Source organism: Arvicola amphibius, chromosome 6, assembly GCF_903992535.2.
Source record: "Arvicola amphibius chromosome 6, mArvAmp1.2, whole genome shotgun sequence".
NCBI lineage: Eukaryota > Metazoa > Chordata > Mammalia > Rodentia > Cricetidae > Arvicola > Arvicola amphibius.
The window spans coordinates 39,408,363-39,434,228 of record NC_052052.2 but is presented as its reverse complement, the minus strand read 5'-3'; the positions used below and the strand labels follow the sequence as shown (position 1 = coordinate 39,434,228).

The window sequence follows — 25,866 nt, the reverse complement described above, 5'->3', positions numbered from 1 at the left end:
ACACAGAGGGAGGGCCAATAGCTATGTTAGCCTCAGGTTGCCAGCTTGTTGGGGCAAGTTACTCATGCAGACTAGCTAGAATTTAACAAAGAGTTCTGGGAGGTGAAATAGGAAGCTTTATAAACACTCTAAATAACCAAGATTTATCTTAGTCTGTTAAATATGTAGCAGAAACTTTAATTGACCAACATTTTGTTCAAAATAATCAGCTGCACACATATAGGAGAAACATGAGAGAGGTCAACAGCCAGGAAAAAATAAAATGTAAACCCTAGTCCATACACAGACCCTTGAGCAGAAGCCTTACTGGCATGTATCTGAGCATTTGGACCAATCTGGCTAACAGTGAACCATACAGAGATGGCAGATGTCATTCTTACAATGAAAACAAGACAAAATGCTAGGTCTTTATTTATACAACGTTCTAGTTCTTACCAGAACCCAGTAAGGTCACTATCTAGAGAGTATATAATCAGGACTGGAATCATGTACTGTTTCAAGCAAGAGCTCCACTGTTTTCAAAAGCATATTGTATTCTCTTCTCCTCCAGCATAGAGCTTCACTTGCCTAAAGCATCAAGGGCACAGCTGTCAAAAAATAAAGAGATCGTTTCCTTCAGTAGAAGCACAAGAAATATAAAAGGAAAACTCTCAACTTACTGCTAGAAGATTCATGATGGTATGCCCAGTCTCTCCGAACAATGGCTTCCGAAATCTGACACTGAACAGTGGACAGGGGTAAACTACAGAAATGAGAAATTTGTAGAATAAATTTGGCAGCTTAAATTTCTAGGAAAAGAGACATCATTGTTAAAATATTTTAAATATAATTAAAATGTATCATTATGAAATTTCAATTGTTGGGCTCAAAAGAATTTCGTATGGTTGCAGACAACTTCTGAGTCAGACTTAGTCTTCTGATGGGCAGAAGTCGTTCAGTGCAGTGTCTAAAGTGACCCACCAGGTCCTATGAAGCAACTGGATTGGTGTGATCCAGAAAACAAGTGTTTCCCCAAACCTCTGTGCTTAAGAAGTCTATGAGCTCACTCTTCTATACCTCCTAACTGAGACCCTCCTCAGGAAGGCCAAACACCAGGGGACACTCCTAGATGGCTCATTAACCAAGGTTTCCTGTTTGAAATGACAATACAGGACAAGGAAACATGCTGCTTTCTCTGTAGGCAATCCTGTTTCTTTCTGCTGCTCATCTGTCTTTGGAGTTCCAACCAGGGGCATCTTTACCTAAGAAGTGTTTTTTATCCAATTCCTCCATTCTTGATCAAGATAAAGATCACCTTGGAGCTCCCAAAGAATTTAATAATAAGCATAAGCTTGAAACATAACATACTACTGTAATCAGAATCTGTTTTTTCCTTAGATTCCTAAGATTCTATAATCATATCTTAGCCATTTCTGAATTTCCAAGATTCAAAATACTTTATAGGCCTTGATTAATGTTATTTTGTTCTTGGTTTTTTGAGACAGTGTCTCACTACGCAGCTCTGGCTGACCTGGAATGAGCTATACTGACAGGCTGACCTTCAACTCACAGAGTTCTGCCTCTGCCATCTCAGTGCTGATCACCTTGTTCAGCCCTTGAGTAAGCTATTTTTCTCTGAATTTGTTTATATTTATTTATTTTAATGTGTATGAGTGTTTTGCCTATATGTATGTCATTGCACTACATGTGTGCCTGGTAGCCATAGATCAGATGAGGGCATCAGAACCCCTGGAATTGGATCTGTGGGTAGTTGTAAACCTTCACGTGAGTGTGGGAAGGAATCTGGTCTTTTGTAAGACAAGAAGTGTTCTTAAATTTTGATCCATCTCTGCAGGCCTCCTTAATTAAATCTTTATCAATGAATAACACATAAATAAAAATACATACGTGTGACAGCTAATCTTTTTTTTTTTTTTTTTTTTTTTTTTTTTTTTTTTTTTTTTTTTTTTTTTTGTTTTTTTGAGACAGGGTTTCCCTGTAGTTTCTAGAGCCTGTCCTGGAACTAGCTCTTGTAGACCAGGCTGGTCTCGAACTCAGAGATCCGCCTGCCTCTGCCTCCTGAGTGCTGGGATTAAAGGCGTGCACCACCACCGCCCGGCTTGTGACAGCTAATTTTAGTAGTCAACTTGACACACTGAGGAAGAGGAAATTTCAATTGAAGAATTGTCTCCATGAGATTGGCCTGTGAACATATGTGTAGTGGTATTTTCTTGATTATTCATTATTTTATTCCTTAAACGATATAGTAGAACATGATGCAAGCATTAAGATCACCAGTTTGTAAAACAAAAAAAAAAGAAAATTTGAGTTACTTTCCTAAATTATAGAGTTAGTAGATGGTGGGGTTGAGAACCTTATTCAAGGGCTCTGATTCCTAGACTAGGGCACTTTTAAGTAGGTGAAGATATAAAATTTAAAGTAAAGCTTACATCTAGTCTTTCATGTCTTACACACACAGTTGTATTGCTACAACCATGGGCAAAGGAGACCTGCCAGTCAGCTGATCAAGAGAGCGCTATCACCATACCACTAGTTTCAATTATCAGTCAGTCAAGGAAAATGAATTTTTATAAAGTTTCTAACCAAGTAATAACAAATATGCTTACAGATATACTATAAAAAATAAAGATACTTGTTCAAATTAATTGTTTTAAAGATGATGTTTTTATCAGTGAACCATAAAAAAATAAAGTTACAAGGAAAAAACTTCCTCATTTGATATTTTCAGTTCTTTCCATTATAGCCAAATAACTGGTCATATTTAGCATATCTATTTTCAAAAGCTAATTTTTACTGAATTGTATCACCAGAGAGGGATCAAAATATTTCAAGCTTTATCTCACCACATGTCTTGGTTGTGTGGCTTAGAAGAAGACATTTGAACTTACGTCGATATTCAGCTCCAAGTCTTAACATCAGCCGGATGGGAAACACTTTGGCCCAAGGGGTTTCCCATTTCTGGATGAGAATCCCAAACAGGTAAGGTGGGGTTGGAAGCACTAGGTCTTGCAGTGATTGGTAGGTAGATGACACATATAAGAATCCACCGTGTTCTTTACTGCCCAGGAAACTCTGACTGAAGAAAGAATGTCCCAAGTTGCCCACAACATTCCCTGAAACAAAAAGTTCGTTAATTAGCTTCTATGATAAGAAATCAATCATAGTTTAATTATTACCTACAACTGAGCTAGACACAACCAAATATTAATAACCAATCTTTCCCTGTGAAAGGCCCATATTTACAAAAGTTTCAATTTGTCTATGTTTGTATTTTCCCATGTGTGCACATTTGTGTGGAGGTCATAGGTCAGCCTTGATGTCATTCCTCAGGAGCAATCCACCTTGTATTTTTGAGATTAGCTCTTTTACGGGATCTAGGGCTTTCTAATGGGTTTAAGGAGACTGGCCAGTAATCCCCAAGAAATCTACCCGTCTCCGCTTCCCTAGTAATGGGATTACGAGTACACGCTAAGCCATCGGGCTTTTACATGGGTGTTGGAGATTAATCTCAGGTCTTCAGACTTGCACAGAAATCACTTAATCAACCGAGCTATCTCTCTAGCCTGAGAAGGTTATTTTTTAAGTGAATGACATTTGTTAAAAGATAATTTGTAACAAGCCAGGCGGTGGTGGCGCACACCTTTAATCCCAGCACTCGGGAGGCAGAGGCAGGCGGATCTCTGAGTTCGAGGCCAGCCTGGTCTACAAGAGCTAGTTCCAGGTCAGGCTCTAGAAACTACAGGGAAACCATGTCTCGAAAAACCAAAAAAAAAAAGATAATCTGCCTCCTAATTTTTATTATTTATTTATTTTTATCAGGGCTTCCTGTGAGCATGAGATAAGAAGACTGGAGAGGGAGGGTGCTCTGGAAAGACCGCACAGGGCAGCAAGGAGAGAGAGGAGAAAGGAGCTAGAAGGGGGCTCCAGAGCAGAGGGAGCGGTCTGTGTTTCTGCTAAGAATCTACAGTGTATTTACTACAAAGGCTCCCAACATAGGAATGAGTGATATTTGAGGAGATGGAAGTGATTACTGCCTTGATTTGATCATTACATATTACATATTGCATACATGTAGTGAACTACTGTTACCACACTCTATTAATATTTAAGTTAAAATAGACAAAATAAAATTTTATAATGCAAAACCATTAATACAAAACACATCTCAGTCACGTCACACTGGCCTATCCTATTCACCTACTATTTACATATTCCATCTGAGTAGTTCAAAATTTATTAGTCATTAGTTCTAATTCAGCAGACTGACCAATTCCTCATCTTTGCTCTTCTGTCAATTTTTCTATTGGACATCTGAATACTTAAGACCAACTCACTTGGGTACCAAGCCAGAGATCTGAAGTGAACCTTCTCTTGTTCCTCTACAACACACCTCACACTCAGTTACTGGACCCTGTTTAATTGAGCCACCGCTTTATTCCACCTCTTCTTCTCACTGTTATTACTGAGGTTAAGCCTGCAATTTCTTTCTTTCTTTTCTTTTTTTGAAGACAGGGTTTCTCTATAGCTTTGGAGCTTGTCCTGGAACTCGCTTTTTAGATAAGGCTGGCCTCAAATTCACAGAGCTCCGACTGTCTCTGCCTCTTGAGTGCTGGGATTAAAGGTGTGCGCCACCACAGCCCTACTGCCATGCAGTTTCTCTACAAGAGTCTGTTAAAATCATTTTGAAGCACAGTTCATATACAATAAAACTCACAGATTGTTTTTGTTGTTGTTTGTCAAGACAGGGTCTCTTCCTGGCTGTCCTGGAACACGCTCTGTAGAACAGGCTGACCTTAAACTCAGAAGAGATCTGCCTGCCTCTGCCTCCCAAGTGTTATGATTACAGGTGTGTGCCACCTAAGTGCCGGTTTTAAATATGTAAGCTATCATATCCAAGACATCTAAATATTTATTTATGTATATTCCTGAATGTATGTTACATGTGATTTCACTCTGATACTCCTGAGACTGCCAATAAAGTTTGCTTTAATCAGAAGGTGGAGCTAGCTACCAGCTGACCAAAATTAGCCACAGACATTTTGGAGGACCAAAGACAGAGAGACACAGGAAATAGTAGGGCAGGGATTGGGGAGAGTTTCAGCCTTGTTGGAGGGAGGAAAAGTGGGGGCAGGGGGAGCTGTCACTGGTCGGTTCTTGCCGTGTCTCTGATTATTCAGGTTCTTACCCATATCTGACTCCTGAGTTTTTATTGATAAAGAATAGATAAACACTTCACATTTGCCGTATGTGCACAGGAACCCACAGAAGAGGGTATCAGATCCTTGAAAACTGGAGTTAGCATGACTGTGAGCCACTATACAAGTGCTAGTACCTGAACCTGGATCCTCTACAAAAGCAAAAAGCACTCTTAACCACTGACCCCTATTATATAAATTTTGGCTATTACTAGAAGTTCTTAAAAAGAAGCATACACATAATAAATGTAACAGTTAACTTTTTCACCTGTACCTAGATATTTCTATTATTTCTAATTTTTCTAATTTTTGCAATGCTTCAAAAATACTTCACATACTAAAGCATATTTTATATTAGATAATATCTTTGCTCAAAACCTCACAGAGGGATTGCAAAGTTAAGAGACTGTGTGGCCATGGACAGGCCAGTGGGTAAAGTGCTTGCTTTAGCCTGATGGATGCCCTGAGCTTGGTCCCAGAATGCACACATAAAAGTGAAAGGAGAGAATCGACGTCACAAAGTTGTCCTTTGACCTCCATAAGCGTGCACACCACACGCACACACAATAAATTTAAAAAAGAAAGCCTGACTAATTCATAGTTTCCTATCTTTATGAAATACTATTAGATAATACATGAAAATAGTTTTATATTAACCACTCACACCCCCTCTCCAACTCCTGTTCCTCAGCACAGAATTTACCGGAGATGGGAGTCTCACTGTGTATCCTAGTCTGGAACTCACCATCCTCCTGCCTTAGCCTGAGACTGAAGAAGTGTGCAACAACATTTGCCTTAAGGATCCTTTTTTAGGGACTGGAGAGATGGCTTAGCTGTTAAAGGATAGGCTCACAACCAAAATATAAGAATTCTCTTCAGGGGGAAAAAAGAACGTATTTTAGGGCTAGAGAGATGGCTCAGTGATAAAGCACTCACACTGTCCTTCCAGAAGACCCTAGTTTGGTTCCCAGCACCCATGTTAGGTAGCTCACAACCACCTGTAATTCCAGCTCCAGGGGATCCAATGCCCTCATCTGGCCTCCACAGGCGCCTGCTCTCATGTTCACAGACACACATACATACACAGAATTAAAATAAAAATAAATCCTTAAAAAACGTACTCGGGGCAGAGGCAGAAGATCTCTGTGAGTTCAAGGCTACATGGTAAACATAGTAAGTTCCAGGTTAGCATAGCTACACAATAAGACCTTGTCTCAGAACAACAACAACAAAAAACCTCTTGCTATTTGTTTTAGTCTGTACATTTACAGTATTCTCTATAAACTGTGGATATTATTTACTGACTTTCTGTTCTTATAAATAAAAATAAGTTCACTTAAACCACATTGTATCCTTTTCTGTTAAATCAGGTGAATCTGTACTGTTAAATCGTAAGCTTAAATGTGTTTTTTGTTTCATTTTGTTTTGACGTAGGCCCCCACTATATTGCCCAGGTTGGTCTTGAAATCATGATCCTCCTGCGTCAGCCTCCCAAGCACTGAAATTACAGGCATAACCACCAGGCTGGGTCAAGTATAATTATTTATCTCCAACTTTAGTATTTCTTTAAATTAACATCCTTAGCATTGTCCAATTTTTTATTTTTATTTTGTTTTTTTAAGACAGAGTTTCTCTGTAGTTTTGGAACCTGTCCTGGAATTTGCTTTGTAGACCAGGCTGGCCTCAAACTCACAGAGAACCAACCATCTGCCTCTGACTCCAGAGTGCTGGAACTAAAGGAGATTGCCACCACCACCCAAGCCTTGTCCAGTTTTTACAAGTGTGCCTTTACTTGTACATTGCACAGTTAGTAATACAACTTATTTTGAGATCATATAAGCTAATTGATTTAAAAAATATGAATATTCAAGTGCTTATACTATGACTGCATAAATACTGATAACTAGAGGTTATGAGTGAGCTATTATTATGCTTTCTTCTACTAGATACCAATGTTATAACCCATAGTATCACAACAACATTCTTAACCCAATGTCAATAGATCCTCTTATAATTTTAAATCTATCCTTTGTAAAATAAAAGAGAATCAGTATAAAATACTAATTTTCTCAAAGTATGACAAGTTCTACCTTGCCACTAATGTCAAGGTCTGAGGGCTAGGGATGTAGTTCAGTAGTAGAGTGTTTGCTTAGCACATAAGAACCTGGGTTCAGTTCCTAGCACTGTTAGAAAATACCAAAGTTCAATGCCAGGTTTCCAAACCTAATACAGTTATTTTATATCTGAGTCCTAAAATTTTTATCATCTACTAATGGTGCAAAGTTCTATAGCGTTCCTACCTGCCAATGCATCCCGATAAAGTTGTACAAAGTGATTAAAGATGTCCTTTGGCAAACACTTTTCATCTGGTAGACACTGCAGCAAAATCACTATCTCAGATTGACCCACAGCATGCATCCCTTTGGTTGTGAAACACCAGCACTTCCTGTTCACATCTATAGGTGGAATAAAGACATAAACGCTCTTCTCAATCATTGATCTCAAAAGGATGTTCTGAAATTTGTTATAATACAGCAAAAAAGAAAAGATCACATAAGCCCATACAATTCAACTTTAAATGGTCACTGCATGAGCCAAAGGATCATTATAAAAAATAAAACAAGTCAATGCCTTGTTTATTTTTTTCTCAACACTTAGAAAATTGGAAGGAAGTTAAAAGAAATGACAGATAAAGAAAACATGTTTAAGGCTTAAATAGACAACAAAGATATAGCCTTCCATGTCACTATTTTTAAAAAAATCATTTTTCAGCTGGGTGGTGGTGGCGCGTGCCCTTAATCCCAGCACTAGGGAGACAGAGGCAGGAGGATCTCTGTGAGCTTAAGGCCAGCCTGGTTTACAGAGTGACCTCCAGGACAGGCACCAAAGATACACATAGAAACCCTGTCTCAAAAAACAAAACAAAAAATTCACTTTTCCAGGGGGCCAGGGAGAAGGCTCAGTGAATGAAGGGCTTGCTGCACAAGTGTGAGGCCTGAGTTCAGATCCCAGCCCCACACAACAGCTGGCCAGGGTAGCACTTGCCTGCAACCCCAGTACAGAAAGATCCCAGAGGCTCATCGGTGAGCCGGTGTAGCCGGCCAGTGAGCTGCAGGTTTAGTGAGGGACCTTGTCTCAAAAAATAAGACGGACAGCAATGCAGGGAAATACCTTACATTGACCTCTGCGATCCATAGGTACATGCACACCATGCCCACACACAAAAATCACTTTTCATTATTTATATGAGACTGGGAGCAAAAAGAATAAAATCTAGTATTTTAGCTTTGACTTCAGGCTGTGGACAAAAGAAAATACATTTTTATGTACTAGCTAGTTTAATTATCACTTCTGAGAGAAAATATTAATCAGAAGAGAACTCCACCTGATTTTACACTATACGAAGTATGACTTGTCTAGACTACTTACTTCTACTTCTTCACTTTAGGCTAGAAAGGATAAAAAAAAAAAAAACACAAGCCATATGAAGCAGAACACACCATCCCATCCTTGACACGTTATCAATTGCACCCTGACAACAGGATTTCCAAATGAATTCAAATAAAGTAATGATTAATATCACTATGTGCATCAAAACTAATGAAAGGTCCTTTCTTCTTATATGAAAATTATTACTTTGTGTACCTACTTAGGAAGTACTCAGTCCTATTCATGTGTATGCTCACATGTTCATGTGCCACAGAGAGATGCTGGGTGTCTTCAAATGTTTTCTGCCTTATTTTCTGAGGCAGGTTCTGTTAGTGAACATAAAGCTTGCCAGTTCAGCTGGACTGGATGGTCAGAAAGCCCCAGAGACCCGGGACTGCAGACATGCTGCTGCACCTGGCTCCTCCACCTCTTCCCTTTTTACTGTGGGTGCTGGAATCAAACTAAGATTCTCATGTTCTCACAACAAACATTTTATCAACCAAGACATCTCCCCAGCCCTCCAATTAATCCACTATTTTAAGGTGTTTCAGGAATTCTAGGCTAGCTAATTTCTCTGTCTGTCTGTCTGTCTGTCTGTCTGTCTGTCTGTCTGTCTCTATCAATCTGTTTCTGCCTGTCTGTCTCTCTCTCTCTCCATCCCATAATCATTTAATGGGTAACTTCTGTGGGCAAGATACTATACTACGTAAAAGCATAGGATGGCTTCTGCCCCCAGGCAGCAAGGTTAGCTAATCTCTATAATTTATAAAGTAGGTGTGGTAAACTGAAATTTCAAGCAACATTATACTTAAATGTGATTCTGGAAGAAAAAGTGGATGAAATTAACAATGGGCCAAACAGAAAGGCATCATTATCAGCTAAGTCAGAAACCTCCCCATTTCATCAATGGAGAATGTCTAAGGACGCAATACAAAGGTATTTTTAGTTTCTAAGGTTAACTTAAAACAAGTACTTTTGTGTAAAGAATATGAAAGCTTTAAAAATTATGTGTTGATATTATTTTTAGTTAAAAAATTCTAACTTACAATTTACAATTTTAACCATCGACAATAAATTTGCATTTAGAACAAAGACGAGTGGGTCTGGGCCACCGTCCTCCAGTTGCTGCATGACTGAAATCTGCGACGGTTTCTCTTCCACAGCATAGTCTGCAAGGGAGAAAACATTGTAGCGGATTGGTTAAAGGGACAACCTGAGAAGGAAATCTAGTGGAGAATGGGCTGATAGTCACAGGAAAGAGATCACACAGCCCATGGTTGGTACCCACTGTCTCACTGCCATGTTTAGTGCTTCCTTTTACTCTGGTTGGAATGAAATGTGGCTGTCCTACACATAAACTTTCCCCCCTAAAATGGTCTGTTTCAAGTCTGCTATATCTCTTCATCTAACAAAAATGTTCAACTATTATAACAAAATTCCATAGAACAAAAATTTTTAATGTATCTTAAAATACATTAAATACATTAAAAGGTGATTATAAACTAGGAGTTCCTATGGAAAGGATGCCAAGGAATTGGTACAGAGGGAGCCTGGCTATTTTACTCTATACTGTTATACTGTTCTGTATTTTTTTACCCTTACAAAGCATTAGACTTTTTTAATACACCAAAAAAATAGAACTATCACAAGTAACTGGGTTCTTGAATAATTCCTCTAAATATATGAGCACTCACTACATATGGCACTAAAGTCCTTACTAAGCCACACAGGATTGTAGCACAATCAGTACTCGATGCAGCACAGCTAGCTCCTCTAGCCCTGCAAGCACAGCCTGTACCACTAGACCACTTCACTCTTAATGGTGTTCATCTCAGTACAAAGTCAAAAGTATGAACAAAAATCACTGAGAATCTAACTTAGAGATAAAGGAAAGGAGTTAAGATTGGATTCTCAGTGCTGCTCTCATAAAGTGTGTCACTAAGGGACGGCCATGGGTCAAAAGGGAGCATCGTTTTTCACTGATCAAAAAAAAAAAAAAAAAAACTGGGTGGTTTTTTTAAGATATAATAGAAAATACTTAACTTCCTATCAATGAAAATATATATTTGAAAGAAAAATAGTAAGTGATTTAAAAGTTTTTAATGTTATCTCACTAAAATAAAAAAACAACCCTGCAAAATTCTAGTGAAGAAATTGTAGTATCGAAAGAGTCCAGCAATACAATTTCTTTAATAATAAATTATTACAATCTTTATTAAACTATGACTTTTAAAAATAACTCAGCCGGGTGTGGTGGCACACATCTTTAATCCCAGTAGATCAGGAAGAAAAGACATGTGGATCTTTTTGAATTTAAGGATCTGTCTCAAAATAAACAAGTAAAATAAAATGAGCCAAATTTTCACTTACAAAGCAACCTTCTTAACAAAAAGCATGTTTTAAGGAGTTCTGGTGAAAAGGCAAAGGTTCCCGACACAACCAAAGAATACTGAGCAGACTCAGCTTATCTCCAGTAAAGGAGAAAGCGTTTATAGAGAACTGTCTAGAAGAATAGCAGAACAGAGAAAAAAGCGAAGTTTTACTTTGTAGGTATCCCAGGATAAGACTGAGACATTTGAAAGGCTGAGCAGCTGCTCAAGAGGTCTGAGGACACAAATTCTTTCAGAGAAAAGACAAAATACTAAATACCTGTCAATTTGACTGCTGTCAGAACGGTTCTTGCTATAGACAAAAAGGTATGTAATCTGATTTAATGATCACAATCTCTCTTAAATAGGCGTATTTACTTCACTTTCAAAAAATAGACCACAGCAGCCTGGTGGTGGTGGCACACACCTTTAATCTCAGTATTTGGGAGGCAGTGGCAGAGGCAAGCAGATCTGTGGGTTGGAGGCCAGCCTGGTCTATTGTGTGAGTTCCAGGACAGGCAAGGATACACAGAGAAACACTGTCCCAAAAAAATAAACAAGCCAGGCAGTGGTGGCGCACCCCTTTAATCCCGGCACTCGGGAGACAGAGGCGGGTGTATCTCCAAAGGTTGGAGGCCAGCCTGGTCTACAAGAGCTAGTTCCAGGATAGCTAGTGCTGTTACACAGAGAAATCATCTCTCTGGAAAAAAATAATAAATCTGTAAATAACATGTAAGGTTTTAGAAGTGAAGTTACAAGGGGAGCTGAAAGATGGTTATAAGGATTTGTGTATGCTGTGACAAATAATTTAGGCTCCGAGTTCAAGCACACTGCTACTCCTACAGAAGACCTGGGTTCAGTTCCAGCATCCACACGGCAGACCACAACTGTCTGTAACTCCACTTCCAGGAGACTCTCTTTTGGCTTCTGTGGGCACCGGGACTGCACGTGGTACATATAAATACATGCAGGCAACAATACAAAAGATAAAAGACACACCGGGTGGTGGTGGTGCATGCTTTTAGTCCCAGCACTTGACAGGTAGAAGCAGGTGGATCTCTGAGTTCGAGGCCAGTCTGGTCTACAGAACTAGTTTCAGGACAGCGAGGGCAACACAGAGAAACTCTGTCTCAAAAAAACAAAAAACAAATGAACAAACAAAAAGGTTAAAGACAGAGAATATGTGGTTGCAGGAATCAAAGAAAAGAGCAATGGAACTATTATTAGTATTCCCACAGCTGGGAGGGGCTGGCTGGTGCTGATGGGTGTAGCACACAGCCCGCAGCTGGGAGGGGCTGGCTGGTGCTGATGGGGTGTAGCACACAGCCCTCAGCTGGGAGGGGCTGGCTGGTGCTGATGGGGTGTAGCACACAGCCCTCAGCTGGGAGGGGCTGGCTGGTGCTGATGGGTGGAGCACACAGCCCCGCAGCTCAGAGTTCTTGGTTGTGTCACCTTTGCTCCTTTACCAAGATCCCTACAACATTGTTTTTGTTAAGAAGGTTGCTGTGTTAAGCACAAATTTCGGTTATTTTAATAAATTCTAGTTTAATAAGAAATTACAGTGGTTTATTTATTAATAAGGTAAGTCAGATACTGCGTTCTCTTTTGGTAAAACTTTTATATGTTAACTTCAGTTGGTTATGCCATCTTCTACTAAGAAAGAAAAATACTTTTGTATATTTATTTAATTAAAACATATTATAAGCCTGTGCTACCACACCCAGCTAAAATATACTTTTAACAGCAAAACTGCTACTTAAGCCCTCCCCATGTGTCTTCTGGCAGGCTATCATCACACTTCAGAGCTAAATGAACATGCTGAATGTAACAGGCGGTACTCTAGGACCACAAGCAACTCTTGAGAGTGTGATGAACTCTGACGTATCCTTCCCAAGACTGACAATGACATTAGAGCAAACACACAGACAGCTGCACTAGAGCAAACAGTCACAGCAGCCACGTTCTCACGGCATCGAGGCTGCTGTATTGGTTAGAAGAATGACTGTCACTCCATCATCCTTTCCTTAAACAGAAGCAACATATATGTGGCAATATATATCTAATGTGGCATATAGAATTCTGTTTAAGCACGGAAGTCCACATACCTCCTTTCACACCAGTGGAGATGAGGATGGGAGGAAGGCCATCTTCAGGAATAAGGTTCATTGCACTTCCAACAGGACTTCCAACCTGAGTTATGCTCCCAGAGAATAGAGAAATATCAGCCTAGGAGAAGCAACCATCAATATGAACATTAGTACATGCAAAACTATAGTAATGTGCAATTAAAATGTAAGTAAGAATTTAAATAAAAAATTGAAATTTATTCTTTTTTGAGACAAGATCTCACTATATAGCTCTGGCTGTCCTGGAACTATGTAGACCAGGCTGGCCTCAAACTCATAAAGGTCTACATGCCTCTGCCTCCCAAGTATTTGGATTTAAGGGGTGTACCACCATACCCCGCTGCCTCTTGGGATTTCTGAGACAGGATTGCTGGCCCAGGCTGTCCTCAAACTCACCATATAGCTAAGGATGGCTTTAACTCTTGATCCTCCTACCACTTCAACCCAAGTGCTGGGAACACAGGTATTCAATACAATGTTCAGTTTATATGGTGGTGGGAATTGAACCCTGGGCTTTATGCATTAGAGGCAAGAATTTTATCAACTGTGCTACAGCCCTGGACCCAGTACAGTCAGTCTTAATAAAATTCAACTACACTTATAACAAAGTCTGCAGACAATATGAAGATACATATCTGAAAAAATATTTCTTTTTTAAATATTTATTTATTTATTTATTTATTTATTATGTATACAATATTGTGTCTGTGTGTATGCCTGAAGGCCAGAAGAGGGCACCTCATTACAGATGGTTGTGAGCCACCATGTGGTTGCTGGGAATTGAACTCAGGACCTTTGGAAGAGCAGGCAATGCTCTTAACCGCTGAGCCATCTCTCCAGTCCCCATGAACAAATATTTCTGAATGCAAATATAAAGCAGTAACAATTTTCTGGTAACTTTGTAAGTTCAAACTTTATCCAACCCTAATGTTAACTGTGGTCTCTTGGGTGATCATGATACAGGCTCACCATGTGTATCAACTTTTGATTCTGGGAGAGACTGATAATGATGGATGGATGGCATATGAGGACAAGGAGAATGTGAGAAATATCTGTATCTTCTTCTTTTGTTTTTGTTTATTTGTTTGTTTTGAAAGATAGTCTTACTACATAGCTCTGGCTGTCCTGGAACTCACTATGTAGACTGAGCTCATCTTGAACTCTGACTCCCAACTGCTAGAATTAAAGGAATGCATTACTATGCCCAGCTTAGTATTCTTTTCAATTTGCTATAAATAAAACAAATTACTCTAAAAGTTTTCATAAAATACGTATCTAAACTCTTATCCTCTAATTAAATGTGAAAAAGCCAGGGCTGGTGGCACAGGAATGTAATCCCAAATATTCAGGAAGCTGAGGCAGGAATATGGAAAGTTCAAGGCCTACCTGGGCCGAGAGTTAGATCAAATTCATCCGGGACAACTTAGTAAGCTCCTCTCAGAATAAGCATTTCAGAAGGAGTGGATAGTTCAATGGTAGACAAGGCACTAGATCCAATCTTATCCACCTCAACCACAACAAATAAATAAAAAGGAGCTGTATTTCTGTGTTCCTGAATATTATATCTTAGGGGAAAATCCTATTAGTTCCAGACCGATAGCTGAGCTCTGGAGGCATGAGAGAGTAGAGACACAGTGGAGCTGTATCTCCAGGTGGACTGTGTCCTCCTCCCATCGGGAAGGCAAATGGTTTATGAATTTATTTAAACTCTGGTGACACTTTTTTAAAATTTTAAATGGAAATAACAGGTTAGACAATTAGAGATGCTTGAAGACAGACGGGATGGTTCTTTAGCTACTTTCACACTGCTCTCTCCTTTCCTCCACAATATTCTTGAGAGGCCACACAGAACCTAGGAACATGATTTGAGAGCTAATTTATCTAGGGATCTTGATCCTTCTAAGTTTGGCCTCTCCCTTTAACAGTAGCCTGAGCACACCTGACAATCTTTCCCTTGAAAAAAAATCTTTCCGCTGGGTGGGCCATGGTGGCACACGTCTCTAATCCCAGCACTCGGGAGGCAGAGGCAGGTGAATCCCTGTGAGTTCGAGGTCGGCCTGGTCTACAAGAGCTAGTTCTTAGACAGCTAGGACTGTCTCACAGGGAAACCCTGTCTTGAAAAAAAAAAACTTTCAAATATAGAGCAAACGAGCAGCTAACGTGGCCATGTTTATTTTACTTACACACAGACACAAATGAGCACTTGCCCTTATTAAGCTATATCCAAAGTACACTGGGTTTCACAAAGAAATCATTCAAGGTAACAAAAGACAGCAGACAGACAGTGCCATGCTGAGCAAAGTAGTATTCACTTTTAGTTGTCCTGTTTTCTTACCTCTGCTGGTAGAGGACTAGTGGTTACAGGTTTGACTGGGTCATGTGACACAGCCAGAGTTCCTGCAGAGGACGTCCCATTCACTGTTAATTTGGCTGCATCAGCAACTTCTCCATTGGGCAAGATCCCATCAGCAAACCAAACTCTCCTCTGCTCTCGGGGCTGCGGCACTTGAGGGGCCAGGAAAATAAAACAGGCATCAATGTGACATTGATAGTGTTTCTAATGGCAAAGAAAAGGTCACCAACTCCAGAGGTTCAAGGAGGTCCCTACTTATTATCATCTTACCATTACATACAGGAGAACTGTGGCTGAATGCAACAGTTATAATTAACAAAAATTCCTCTTTAAATATTCTTTCATCTTCTGAAAAAAGTTTAAAATGCTTTGCTTTAAAAATATAGTAATTCTTAGACACCTCTATGATTATGTTACACAGTCTGTTCATCATTGCTGACAGAAACCATGGAAAGAGTTTTAAATGCCCAGAAAACAGATTTATAGCAGGAAAAAAGTCAAAATAAACCCCTACCTCCTAAAAATATGAGATCCACAGAAATTAAATACTTGGAAAAGGATATGGAACTTCTAGAGGGCAGAGATGCTCTGAAGAACACTGAGGAACACTGGCTAGTAAAGAAAGAGCTGGCACAGACATGTGAGAACTGAGGCGCACACTGAACAGATCTTTGGCTCAGTGTAACTGAAGAGGAAAAAGAAGATCTGGGGCTGGTTTGTACTTTAGTGAAAGGACAGGGGAAGCTGGGAAATCGCACTTGATGAAACAATGTCCTTAAATCCAGTTTCAGAAATCAGTCTGAACGGTTAAAACAAAGAGACTAGGGAAGAACAACAAAATGACAAATGAAGCAAAGAGAATAAGGATTCTAAGGAAGCCGAACTCACAAAAATACAAGGAGCATCTACTCAGGGATGATCTGAAAGAGGAGAAGCAGCAAGAGCGGCAATCTCAATAGAGATCTGACCTTCAATAGGAGCGCCTTAACAAGGGAAAAGCAACGCACTATGAGCGCAGACATAAAACTAATGAAGAAATATAGACAAGGTCATTTTAAAGAAATATGTAATTGCTATTTTTATTATTCATATTCTTCTAAATCTATAGTGTGCCTTTCATCTGATACTATCATAATCATAAAGAAGTGACAACCCCAAAAAGTTGAGACTATAAGCTATCATATGATATAATCAGAATTAAAGCCCTGGAGTTAAAAGTCTACAACTGCAATATTTTCATATTTTATAATAGATAAATTAGTTACAAAAAGAGGATACGGCAATGTCTATTCCTGAAAACAATACCAGAAAGGCTTGGTCAGCAGGAAGAAGGCTCATTTTCACCACTTGGCAAACTCCTACCGTGAACATTTAAGTAGCCTGAATCTAGGACTTTCCAGGATGGAGTCAGAGTCTACAACTCTTCTCAGGGATATGTAGTGTAGTTAGGTCATTCTCAAGGTGGAGGGGAAATGGGTATGCTTCCAGAGGTCCTCCAGAATAGCAGACAATACAGTTTGGTTTACTTGCCCACATATAATCTGGACATACTTCTCATCTCAGTCTTCTACTTCAGTAACCACCCAAAGAGACTTAGCTGCAGAGTTTTTAAGAGTGGTGCTATAAAGCCACATCAGCACCTTTCAGAGGAGCTTGGTGAAGGAAAGGAGAGAAGAGCACATGATCCCCTACCTTCTGTTCCAGGGTGCTTTAAAACTCCCACAGGTACCATCACAGTGGGAGGTGGAGAGCTCAGGGCTCCTGAGGCCTGAGCTTGCTGCAAGGGAGGGATAGTAGAACAGTACTCAGCAGGATTGTTAGGGTTAGGGCTCTGGCTTGAGGCACTCATCATGTTCTCCCAGGCTTGAGCTAAAGCAAATACAGACACAATCAATGTGAATGGATTGCAAAATATGGACATCAAGACCTTGACAATATTGGATAATAATTAACATTCCCAGTACGTCTCTCTTCCACCTAGTGAAGGTATTCTGGAGACAGATGGTTTTATTCAATAGGAGAGACCACTTAGCTAAGCAAATTATTTGACTGTATTAAATTAAAATGATACAATATTTAAAATAGTAACTCCAGGACTGTTGGTACAGACTGTTAGTTAAGGACTATGCCTATAGGTTTGTTTATTTTTTTTTTTTAAGGAGACCATGTATTTCTTAAGAAAGAGGAATATAGCATCAGACTTCAAAGATTTGCAACTGAGATAGCCTTTGGGCATTTTCTGGTTTAATGCAGGGACCAAAAAATATAATTCTATTGTATGTGACTGTTTTAGTCTTATTTTTAAGACTAAAGCTTAGGAGTATACATCTCAGTATTTTGTGATTTATGCTCTAATACAGTCATCACCTGTATAAAAATTTCCTGCAGTGAACCACTGCATATCCTTGGTGAGTCTCAAAAGCACAGGACTTACTTGAACATGAAAATGTGCTAATATCATGTAAGTGTGATCAACCAGTAAGATCACAAATACATTAAGAGTCTACATTCCCTGTAATCATATTAACTAAACACTGACATATCAACATTTTCTCTAAAGGTGACTAGGATGGATGGAGCTACAGAAACTAAAGACATCAAAACTTTATTTTTGAGGCACAGGTAATAGATGCCCAGGAATAGAAACTAACTAATTTTACTTAAGCACCTTTAAACAAAAACAAAGCATCTCATCCAACATCAAAGAGTGATCCAAAAGACTCTGACTATCTATGTTGAATACTTATTTCCTCTAGGCTAGTAACAACAGCTGCGCTCATTTGAAAGTACTGGCAGGAAGAGGAGAGGAAGAGAACAGGGGAAAGGGAAAAGAGGGAACATTGAAAAGCATCAACTTAAATACTCAGAAAGAGACCAGGCTAAGCCATGCAGGAGGAAAGACACCGGCAAAACCAGAAGTAATTACCTTAGGATCCCCTGTTAAGGGCCTCCTTGGTTTAATAAAAAGTGAGTGATTCCATACGAATCCTCTGCCATTTCCTTCATCTTTAGCTATGCCAAGTTAAAAAAAATTTGCTATCAAGTTGGAAGACCTCATCAAATAAAAGAGGTATTAAGTATTGCTAGTAAGCTGTATATTCTTGTCTGTGGATATGTGTTCAAAAATAAAAGCAGTAGAATAAAAACTGAGTAACTCAATGAAATAACCACATCCAAACAATGATCCTTAAGAGCTGAAAGAATGATTCATGTTTCATCAAAACTCTAAGAATTCAGAAATGGGAGGAAATTTGGTAGATCATAGGATATTAGAACAGATCAGATAAACTGACATGCAATAGGTTAATAAGCCAGCAACAGGAAAACATCACTATGAGCAATGCAGACAGACAGAGCAGGAGGATCTGAGAGCAGATAAAATCGAGTCTCCAGGACGCATCTATTGGGACACAGGCAACTACGGTGTCCTATTTCCACACTGTGTCTACATGGAATTGTTCTGGCAACTGTACAAAGACCCATTCAAAGAGAAAATACTATCATCTGGTAAACTTTACTGCATTTCTTCACAAGACTATTCAAGAATTTTAGTATTTTTGTTTTTTTTTCCTTTTAACTAAAATGTCCATGGATTTATTTCTAGTCCCATATAAGATGAACACTGATTAAGTTTTATCTTCCTTCCCTTGGTTGTATTTTCCCCCACGTAAAAATTGTTTTGTACTACAGGGAAACACTGTCTCGAAAAACCAAAAAAAAAAAAAAAATTGTTTTGTAGAAGCCACTGGCAAAAGAAGTACAAATTCCTGCTTGATGCTAACTACTAATATTTCTACTTAATGCTACATTTCTATTTGCTGCAAAAATATTTATTTTTAACAAAATAAAAAATTCTGGGAAGGAGAACCTTGTCTCAAATTTAGTATCTTACAGCTTTGTGGTCAAAGGCATCCCAACCTGCTACAGGAAGGTTTACCCCCCTACTGGGGCATGGCCTCACAGACTATTTACCCAGATGCCAAAGCACATCCTGCCCCTTCTCTCCTCCCCCCTGGTTCCCATTTTGCTTGTTCGGATTGTTTGGATCTCATCTCCATCCACCATTCAAGCAGAGAATCCTGATTTGTAACTTTTCCCCCCTAAATAAATAACTGTCTATCTCTCAGTTCTGAGCCAGTGTGAGATTTCTTTTAAGCGCCCGGTATTTCTGCCTTCACCAACCCACCCCTCCTCACCGGACAGGGACACACAGAGCTGCACAACACCATTTTCTCAAATGCTTCATTCTTCCCACAGAACTTACCTAGCTTTGGCCATCACTCGGGAATCTGACATGGGAATCTGCAATGCTAACGCACTTTCAAAACATGGAGACTAAGCTTAGGATTTCAGCTGCAGTTCTAGCACTTGAGAAGGCGAACAGACAGTACAGGAATGGGGAGGAGATTTCACGGGAATTCTCTCTTTCTGCCCCAGTGACTGCACGGATCTGTTTCAACACTTACCATTCATCAGCACTGAATGACAGATTACACACACTCGAGCTTCCTTTCGGTCCATGTATAGCAGTTTGCATTTCAGGCTACAGCAGGAGGCACAGAAAACCTGGGAGGAAGAAGAATATACTGAACTTGCCAGGATCACAGTATAAAAGAAGTGAACTAACACTGACCAGTACTGATCAAGAGCGAACCACGTTATCGATCACATAACAGAATCAAAACACAGAAGTTCAGAAAGATGGAATTCAAAATCAAGAGTGATATTTACAAGTGTATCAATAACAAGTCAATAAAACTTGATGAAAATAAAAATATTGGCCATGGTCACACGGGAAATACATATCAAGGAAAAATAAAACAAGACTTTAGTTACCCTTAGGCAAATTTCTCATAACAGCAGTATTTAAGAGATTCTTGCACCTATTTCTGTTTGGGAAGGAGTTATATAGGAGAAAGAAATGACCAAAGATGGCAGGTTCTTGGTGTAGGAGGTCCTTGTCTTTGTGTTGCTTTCATTGGTTAATAAAGAAACTGCTTTACTGATAGGGCAGAGCTGTGGTAGGCAGGGGAGACAAAACTGAATGCTGGGAGGAAGAAAGCAGAGTCAGAGAGAAGCCATGGAGCTGCTGGAGACAGACACTAGGAATTTTACCAGGTAAGCCACTGCCATGTGGCGATACACAGATTAATAGAAATGGGTTAAACCAAGTTGTAAGAGTTAGCCAATAAGAAGTTAGAGCTAATGGGCCAAGCAGTGATTTAATTAATACAATTTCTGTGTGGTTATTTCAGGGCTAAGTTACCTCGGTGGCCAGGATGAACAAGCAGGCCCTCCTTGCAGCAGGTTCTGGTTTGGGGGGGGGGGGGGTTTTTTTTGCTGTTGTTATTGTTTGATTTTGTTTTGGTTTTTGGTTTTTCAAGACGGGTTTTCCTGTGTAACAGCCCTGGCTGCTCTGGAACTCACTCTGTAGACCAGACTGCCCTTGAACTTACAAGAGCTCTACCTGCCTCTGCCTCCCAAGTGCTGAGTTTAAAGGTGTGTGCCACCACCACCCAGTCAAGTTTTGGGTTTTAAGTTCCATATTCTAGTACCTAATATGCCCATCAGCTTGCTATGAAGGAAAAGAATTAAAGCATACAGCTGAATAATAAAAACCAGCACAGCTGCAGCTATATCAAGCCAAGGCAGACAGCAAAGCCAGCCGGCCAACCTCATTCTCACCTTCTAAGCTTAGCTGGAACCTTCCTTTCTCCCTTTTCCACACCATGCAGAATCTCCTCAGGTTCCTGTTAGGATTTATTTTCTTGAGGATTCATTAGTCACTTACCACATAGCTTTGAAGAGGAAAAAAGCTGTTCCCAATAAAACAAACTCTACCCTAGTTTTCACAGCCTGGAACTATCTTATGCCTCTAAAGTTGAACCAAGAGAAGGGTCAGACCAACATTAACATTAGCTGTAGCAGCTTTCTTCCTACTAGGTAAAACTGACAAATCTAGCTATTACAATTGCCAATTTAGTTTCCAGAGGTTTTTCTTTCTTTTCTTTGAGAGGGTTTCCCTGTGTAGTCCTGGCTGTCTTAGAACTCATTCTATAGACCAGGCTGGCCTCAAACTCAGGGAGATCCATCTGCCTCTGTCTCCCAGTGATGGTATTAAAAGTGTGCACCACCATGTTGCATTTTCAAATCCACTGAGATATTCATAGAAAAGAAGGTGTAGTGTACCTCACCCAGGAAGAAACTTGGGTTTTGTCTCTAATTTTGTTGTTTGGAGAGTTTCACTCTGTAGCCAACACTGGCCTCGAAGTCATAGCAATCCTCCTGCCTCAGCATTCCAACTGCTGGGACTATAGGTATGATCCATTATATCCAGCTAAGAAACTGGGTTCAGCAGTGTGTTTGCTAAATTTTCACCATGGAGACAAAATAATTGGGAAAAATAACTTAAGGGAAGGAAGATTATTTTGGTTCAGTTTCAGAGGTTTGTACTGATGAAACTGGAGGGCATTTGTCTGTATCATGGTGGCCAGGACCTAGAGAAGGGAGAATACCTGAGTTGCTGGCTTTCTCCTTATCCCCTCTAAAATCAGCCTCCTACCCATGAAACAATGCCACCCACACTGGGAGGGTGGCCTCGATTTAATTAATCCTCTGTAGAAATGTCCTCAGATTTATACCTAGAGTGTTCTTTCCTTATTACCTAGACAAGGCTTGAATCAAAGCACGTTTACAATCATATTAACCACCACAGACAGTTGGATGACATATTCAAGTTCACAGTAAACTGTAAGAATACTCAGCACTTTACATATGTTGTTTGGCTCACTTCACCTAAACATGTCTATGAAGGACAGTCATTTATAGATAACAGTTAAGTAGCAGACAGGTATTATGGTCTTAAAGATAGTGTTTCTTCAAACACATGTTAAGATCCTAACACCCCAAGTAATGGTGTTCTGATATAGAACCTTTGGAAGTGCTTAGGTCATGATCCCTCAGTAGAGTTATAACAACCTTGGTGAGGGAAGACCAAGACTCTTTGTCTTAAACTCTTTTTTTAAAAAATTTATTATGTGCACACATGCCAGAAGAGGGCACTAGATCTCGTTATAGATGGTTGTGAGCCACCACGTGGTTGCAGGGAATTGAACTCAAGACCTCTGGAAGAACAATCAGTGCTCTAAATTTCTGAGCCATCTCTCCAGCCCTTGTTTTAGACTCTTACAAGGTTAAGATTGACATTGTGTGACCCCCTCCAAATAAAACCACCATGGCTTAAATATGAATTAAATGCATTAAATAATAGATATGAATTAAATACATGTGCCTCTAGTATCTGCTCATTTAAATAGCTGGTTCCCAATTGGTGATAGTGACGAGCATAGCACTTTTATGTTTAACAGGAGGAGAGCCAAGCCATGTGTGCTTAAAGCCTAGTTCCAGCTTTGGTCCTAGCTCTCTGCGTTCTCACTGCCACTCACTGTAAGGAGCCTGTGTTTCCGTTGTTACAGCTGTGAGTCACTCCTACCACTATGCCTTCCCTGCCACTGGCAGACTGTATTCCCTGAACCAGAGCCAAAACAAACCCTTCCTCCTGTAACCATCTGCCAAGAACAAACTCTTCTAAGGCGACACCTCTGTCTGTCCTGCATTTCACTAATGAAAAAAAAAAAAAAAAAAAAAGCCCCAAACTGGAATTTTCCCAGGAGTCTCACACTAGAAGGAAAAGGCTAAAGTCAGAGGAAGACCTTGTCTCCTAAGAAGAGATTTTACACAGTCCTAACAACTAGTCGCCTTCCAGATGAGAGTGGAGGAACGACAAAGATGGGCCAACGACAGAAGAGAATACAGACTGGCCTCAGCTATGCAAACTCTTGCCTCCTGTTTAAACCCAAATTTCATGATAAAACCTAGAAGACTCTCTTTGGGGGCCTGGGGGAGCTGTCACCGGATCTCTTTATTTGTTCCTCTTCCCAACGTAGTCATATTGAATACATCTCCTTTCTTGGTTTGTCACTAGTACTTGTCTGTGTTAATTCGCCTATTGAAGAGGGGTGGTTGAACCTAGGGTCCTGGGTTTGCAAGGGCCCGAGTTCTGACCCTAACTTCACATAACACACGAATACACAAACAAGTAAACAGAAAGCAACAGCCAAAGACACCTAACATCAGCCTCTGGCCTCCACATCTGCCCACACAGAAGAGTGCACCTGAACACACACATTTACATATATGCATATGTACATACATACTCACCAATAAATTTTTTTAAAAAATTAAAAATGCAGACAGTAAAGGTTGCGACGGCAGTGTTTCAGAAGGAAGAACTCTATGAGGAATTGGAGTAAAAGCCATTCATGCTTCTTTCTGACAAAGTATCTGGGGACATTCTGCCCATGTCTGCAAAATCTGGGAAGGCTGAACTACAAATGAACTGATATTTGGGATAATAAGTTACAAGATATTGTAATATTAAAACAATGCTACAGTTTCAACTCACTGTTTAATTCAGACCGATTTAAAGTGAGAGTAAAGCCAGGTGATGGTGGCGCACACCTATAATCCCAGCACTTGGGAGGTGGAGACAGGCGGATCTCTGAGTTCGAGGCCAGCCTGGTCTACAGAGTGAGTTCCAGATAAGCCAGAACTGCACAGAGAAACCCTGTCTCGAAAGAAAATAAAAATTAAATTAAAATAAAATGGGAGTACAGAGAATGGAGGAGAAACTATGAAAAACGTGCGTCTTGGTAAGGGAAGGGTGCGGCTGGGGTTAGAGCTTCTGACAGGCAGGGCAGGCACAAGCAAAGCGGGTGCAGCTGTGAGAGCAGCAGACTAAAGTAAAGCCTCGGGTTCTCCAGGGGGCTTTGGGATGGCTGCTTGGGGAGGTGACTACACTCAAGAAAGCTCCAGGGCATAAAACTGAAAGCTCATTTGAAAACTGTTAATTTGAAAGGAAAATGTTTGGAAGCATGGAGCTTCCAGGATGTGCTGCTGGAGAAGAGGCAGGAAGTGTTTTCCAGGGTTCAGCTGTAAAAGCAGAGGCCGCCATGTCTGCGGTCAACAAGAGCCAGGCTTGTCTCAAATGCACAGCAGAATTTAGTATCATCAGAATGATTTGTTAAAGTTACAGGGTTGTGCTAAGGAGGCAAACTAAAGATCAATTAGACCATGAATAGAATGGTCAGGTTCTCTGCGTGGAGCTCTTCAGTGAGCTGTGTATGAAGCTAAGAAATTGAAGTCTACGTTGCAATGGTAAACCTAGGATATCTAAATTCCAAATGTTGGTGAGCAAAGATGTAGGAACTGAGTGGAGCCAACCGAAAGAGAGATTATGTGCTGTGTATTTACCACATACATGCAGGTACCCATGTAGGCCAGAAGAGGGCACTGGATTCCTTGGAACTGGAGTTAACAGTTGTGAGCCATCAAGGGGCTCAATAAATCTTAGCTACTTGTAAATGTGCAAGTACTATCCCCTCCATTTACAGATGAACAGAGTGCCTTGGTTAAAATAAAGAAGTAGGTAAGTAGCCATAAGGTCATTCTAAACTAGATTACATTAATTCTAAACAAAGTTCAAGGCTGGCCAGCTAACCTATACTGCCAACTAGTATATCTCTAATATTTAAAATACTGACCCCATGGTGCCCGATAGCTAACCTATACTGCCAACTAGTACATCTCTAATATTTAAAATACTGATCCCACGGGGCTTGCCAGCTAACCTATACTGCCAACTAGTATATCTCTAATATTTAAAATACTGATCCCATGGGGCTGGTGAAATGGCCTAGAGGTAATGGTGCTTGCTAGACATGCCTGGTGACCTGAGTTTAATCTCAGAATCCATAAATTAAAGGACAAACTTATCCTTTAATCTTTATATAAGACCTGACACCTGTGCACACATTGTATGCACACACAACAAATAAAGACACTGACCTCTTTTGATCTTCACAATGACCTTAGTATCATGCTTCAATCAACTTTTAATAAAAGAACCTACTATACTTTGTTATTTAAGAAAAAGCCAGTGACTTTGTTTTAACATTCAAGAATAAAAGCAAGTCTTAAGAAAACTGATCACTGAAGGTATAAATCAAAACATTATCTTAATGTTCTGCCAAAGAAGATCTTATGAAGGTTACTCTGTATTCACTGCCCAAATTCTCAAACATAAGACAATGACTGTAACTTAACAAAAAAAAAATCAACATGCATTTAAAATAAGAAATCACAGCCAGGCAGTGGTGGCCCACGCTTTTAATGCCAGCACTCCTGAAGCAGAGGCAGGTGGATCTCTGTGAGTTCAAGGCCATCCTGGTCTAGAATGAGTTCTAGGACAGCTAGGACTACACAAAGAAACCCTGTCTTGAAAAACCAAATAAATAAATGAATAAATAAATAAAACAGGGAATTACTCCTAAAAT

General features: G+C 39.9%; 1 protein-coding gene across 3 annotated transcripts in view; it reads right to left on the bottom strand.

Moving 5' to 3' along the window:
• Positions 1 to 25,866, bottom strand: part of Zfyve9 (zinc finger FYVE-type containing 9) — a 134,802-nt gene that overhangs the window by 34,786 nt on the left and 74,150 nt on the right. For 2 of the 3 annotated variants that reach the window (XM_038332433.1, XM_038332432.1), the window contains 8 exons: positions 19,939 to 20,038; positions 17,165 to 17,341; positions 15,455 to 15,624; positions 13,099 to 13,219; positions 9,671 to 9,793; positions 7,496 to 7,651; positions 2,889 to 3,113; positions 660 to 742 (listed from right to left, as the gene is read on the bottom strand). In XM_038332433.1, the coding sequence (XP_038188361.1) occupies positions 660 to 742; positions 2,889 to 3,113; positions 7,496 to 7,651; positions 9,671 to 9,793; positions 13,099 to 13,219; positions 15,455 to 15,624; positions 17,165 to 17,341; positions 19,939 to 20,038 (1,155 nt within the window). The remainder of the gene's footprint in view (positions 1 to 659; positions 743 to 2,888; positions 3,114 to 7,495; positions 7,652 to 9,670; positions 9,794 to 13,098; positions 13,220 to 15,454; positions 15,625 to 17,164; positions 17,342 to 19,938; positions 20,039 to 25,866) is intronic. The other variant, XM_038332434.1, reaches the window with a different exon arrangement.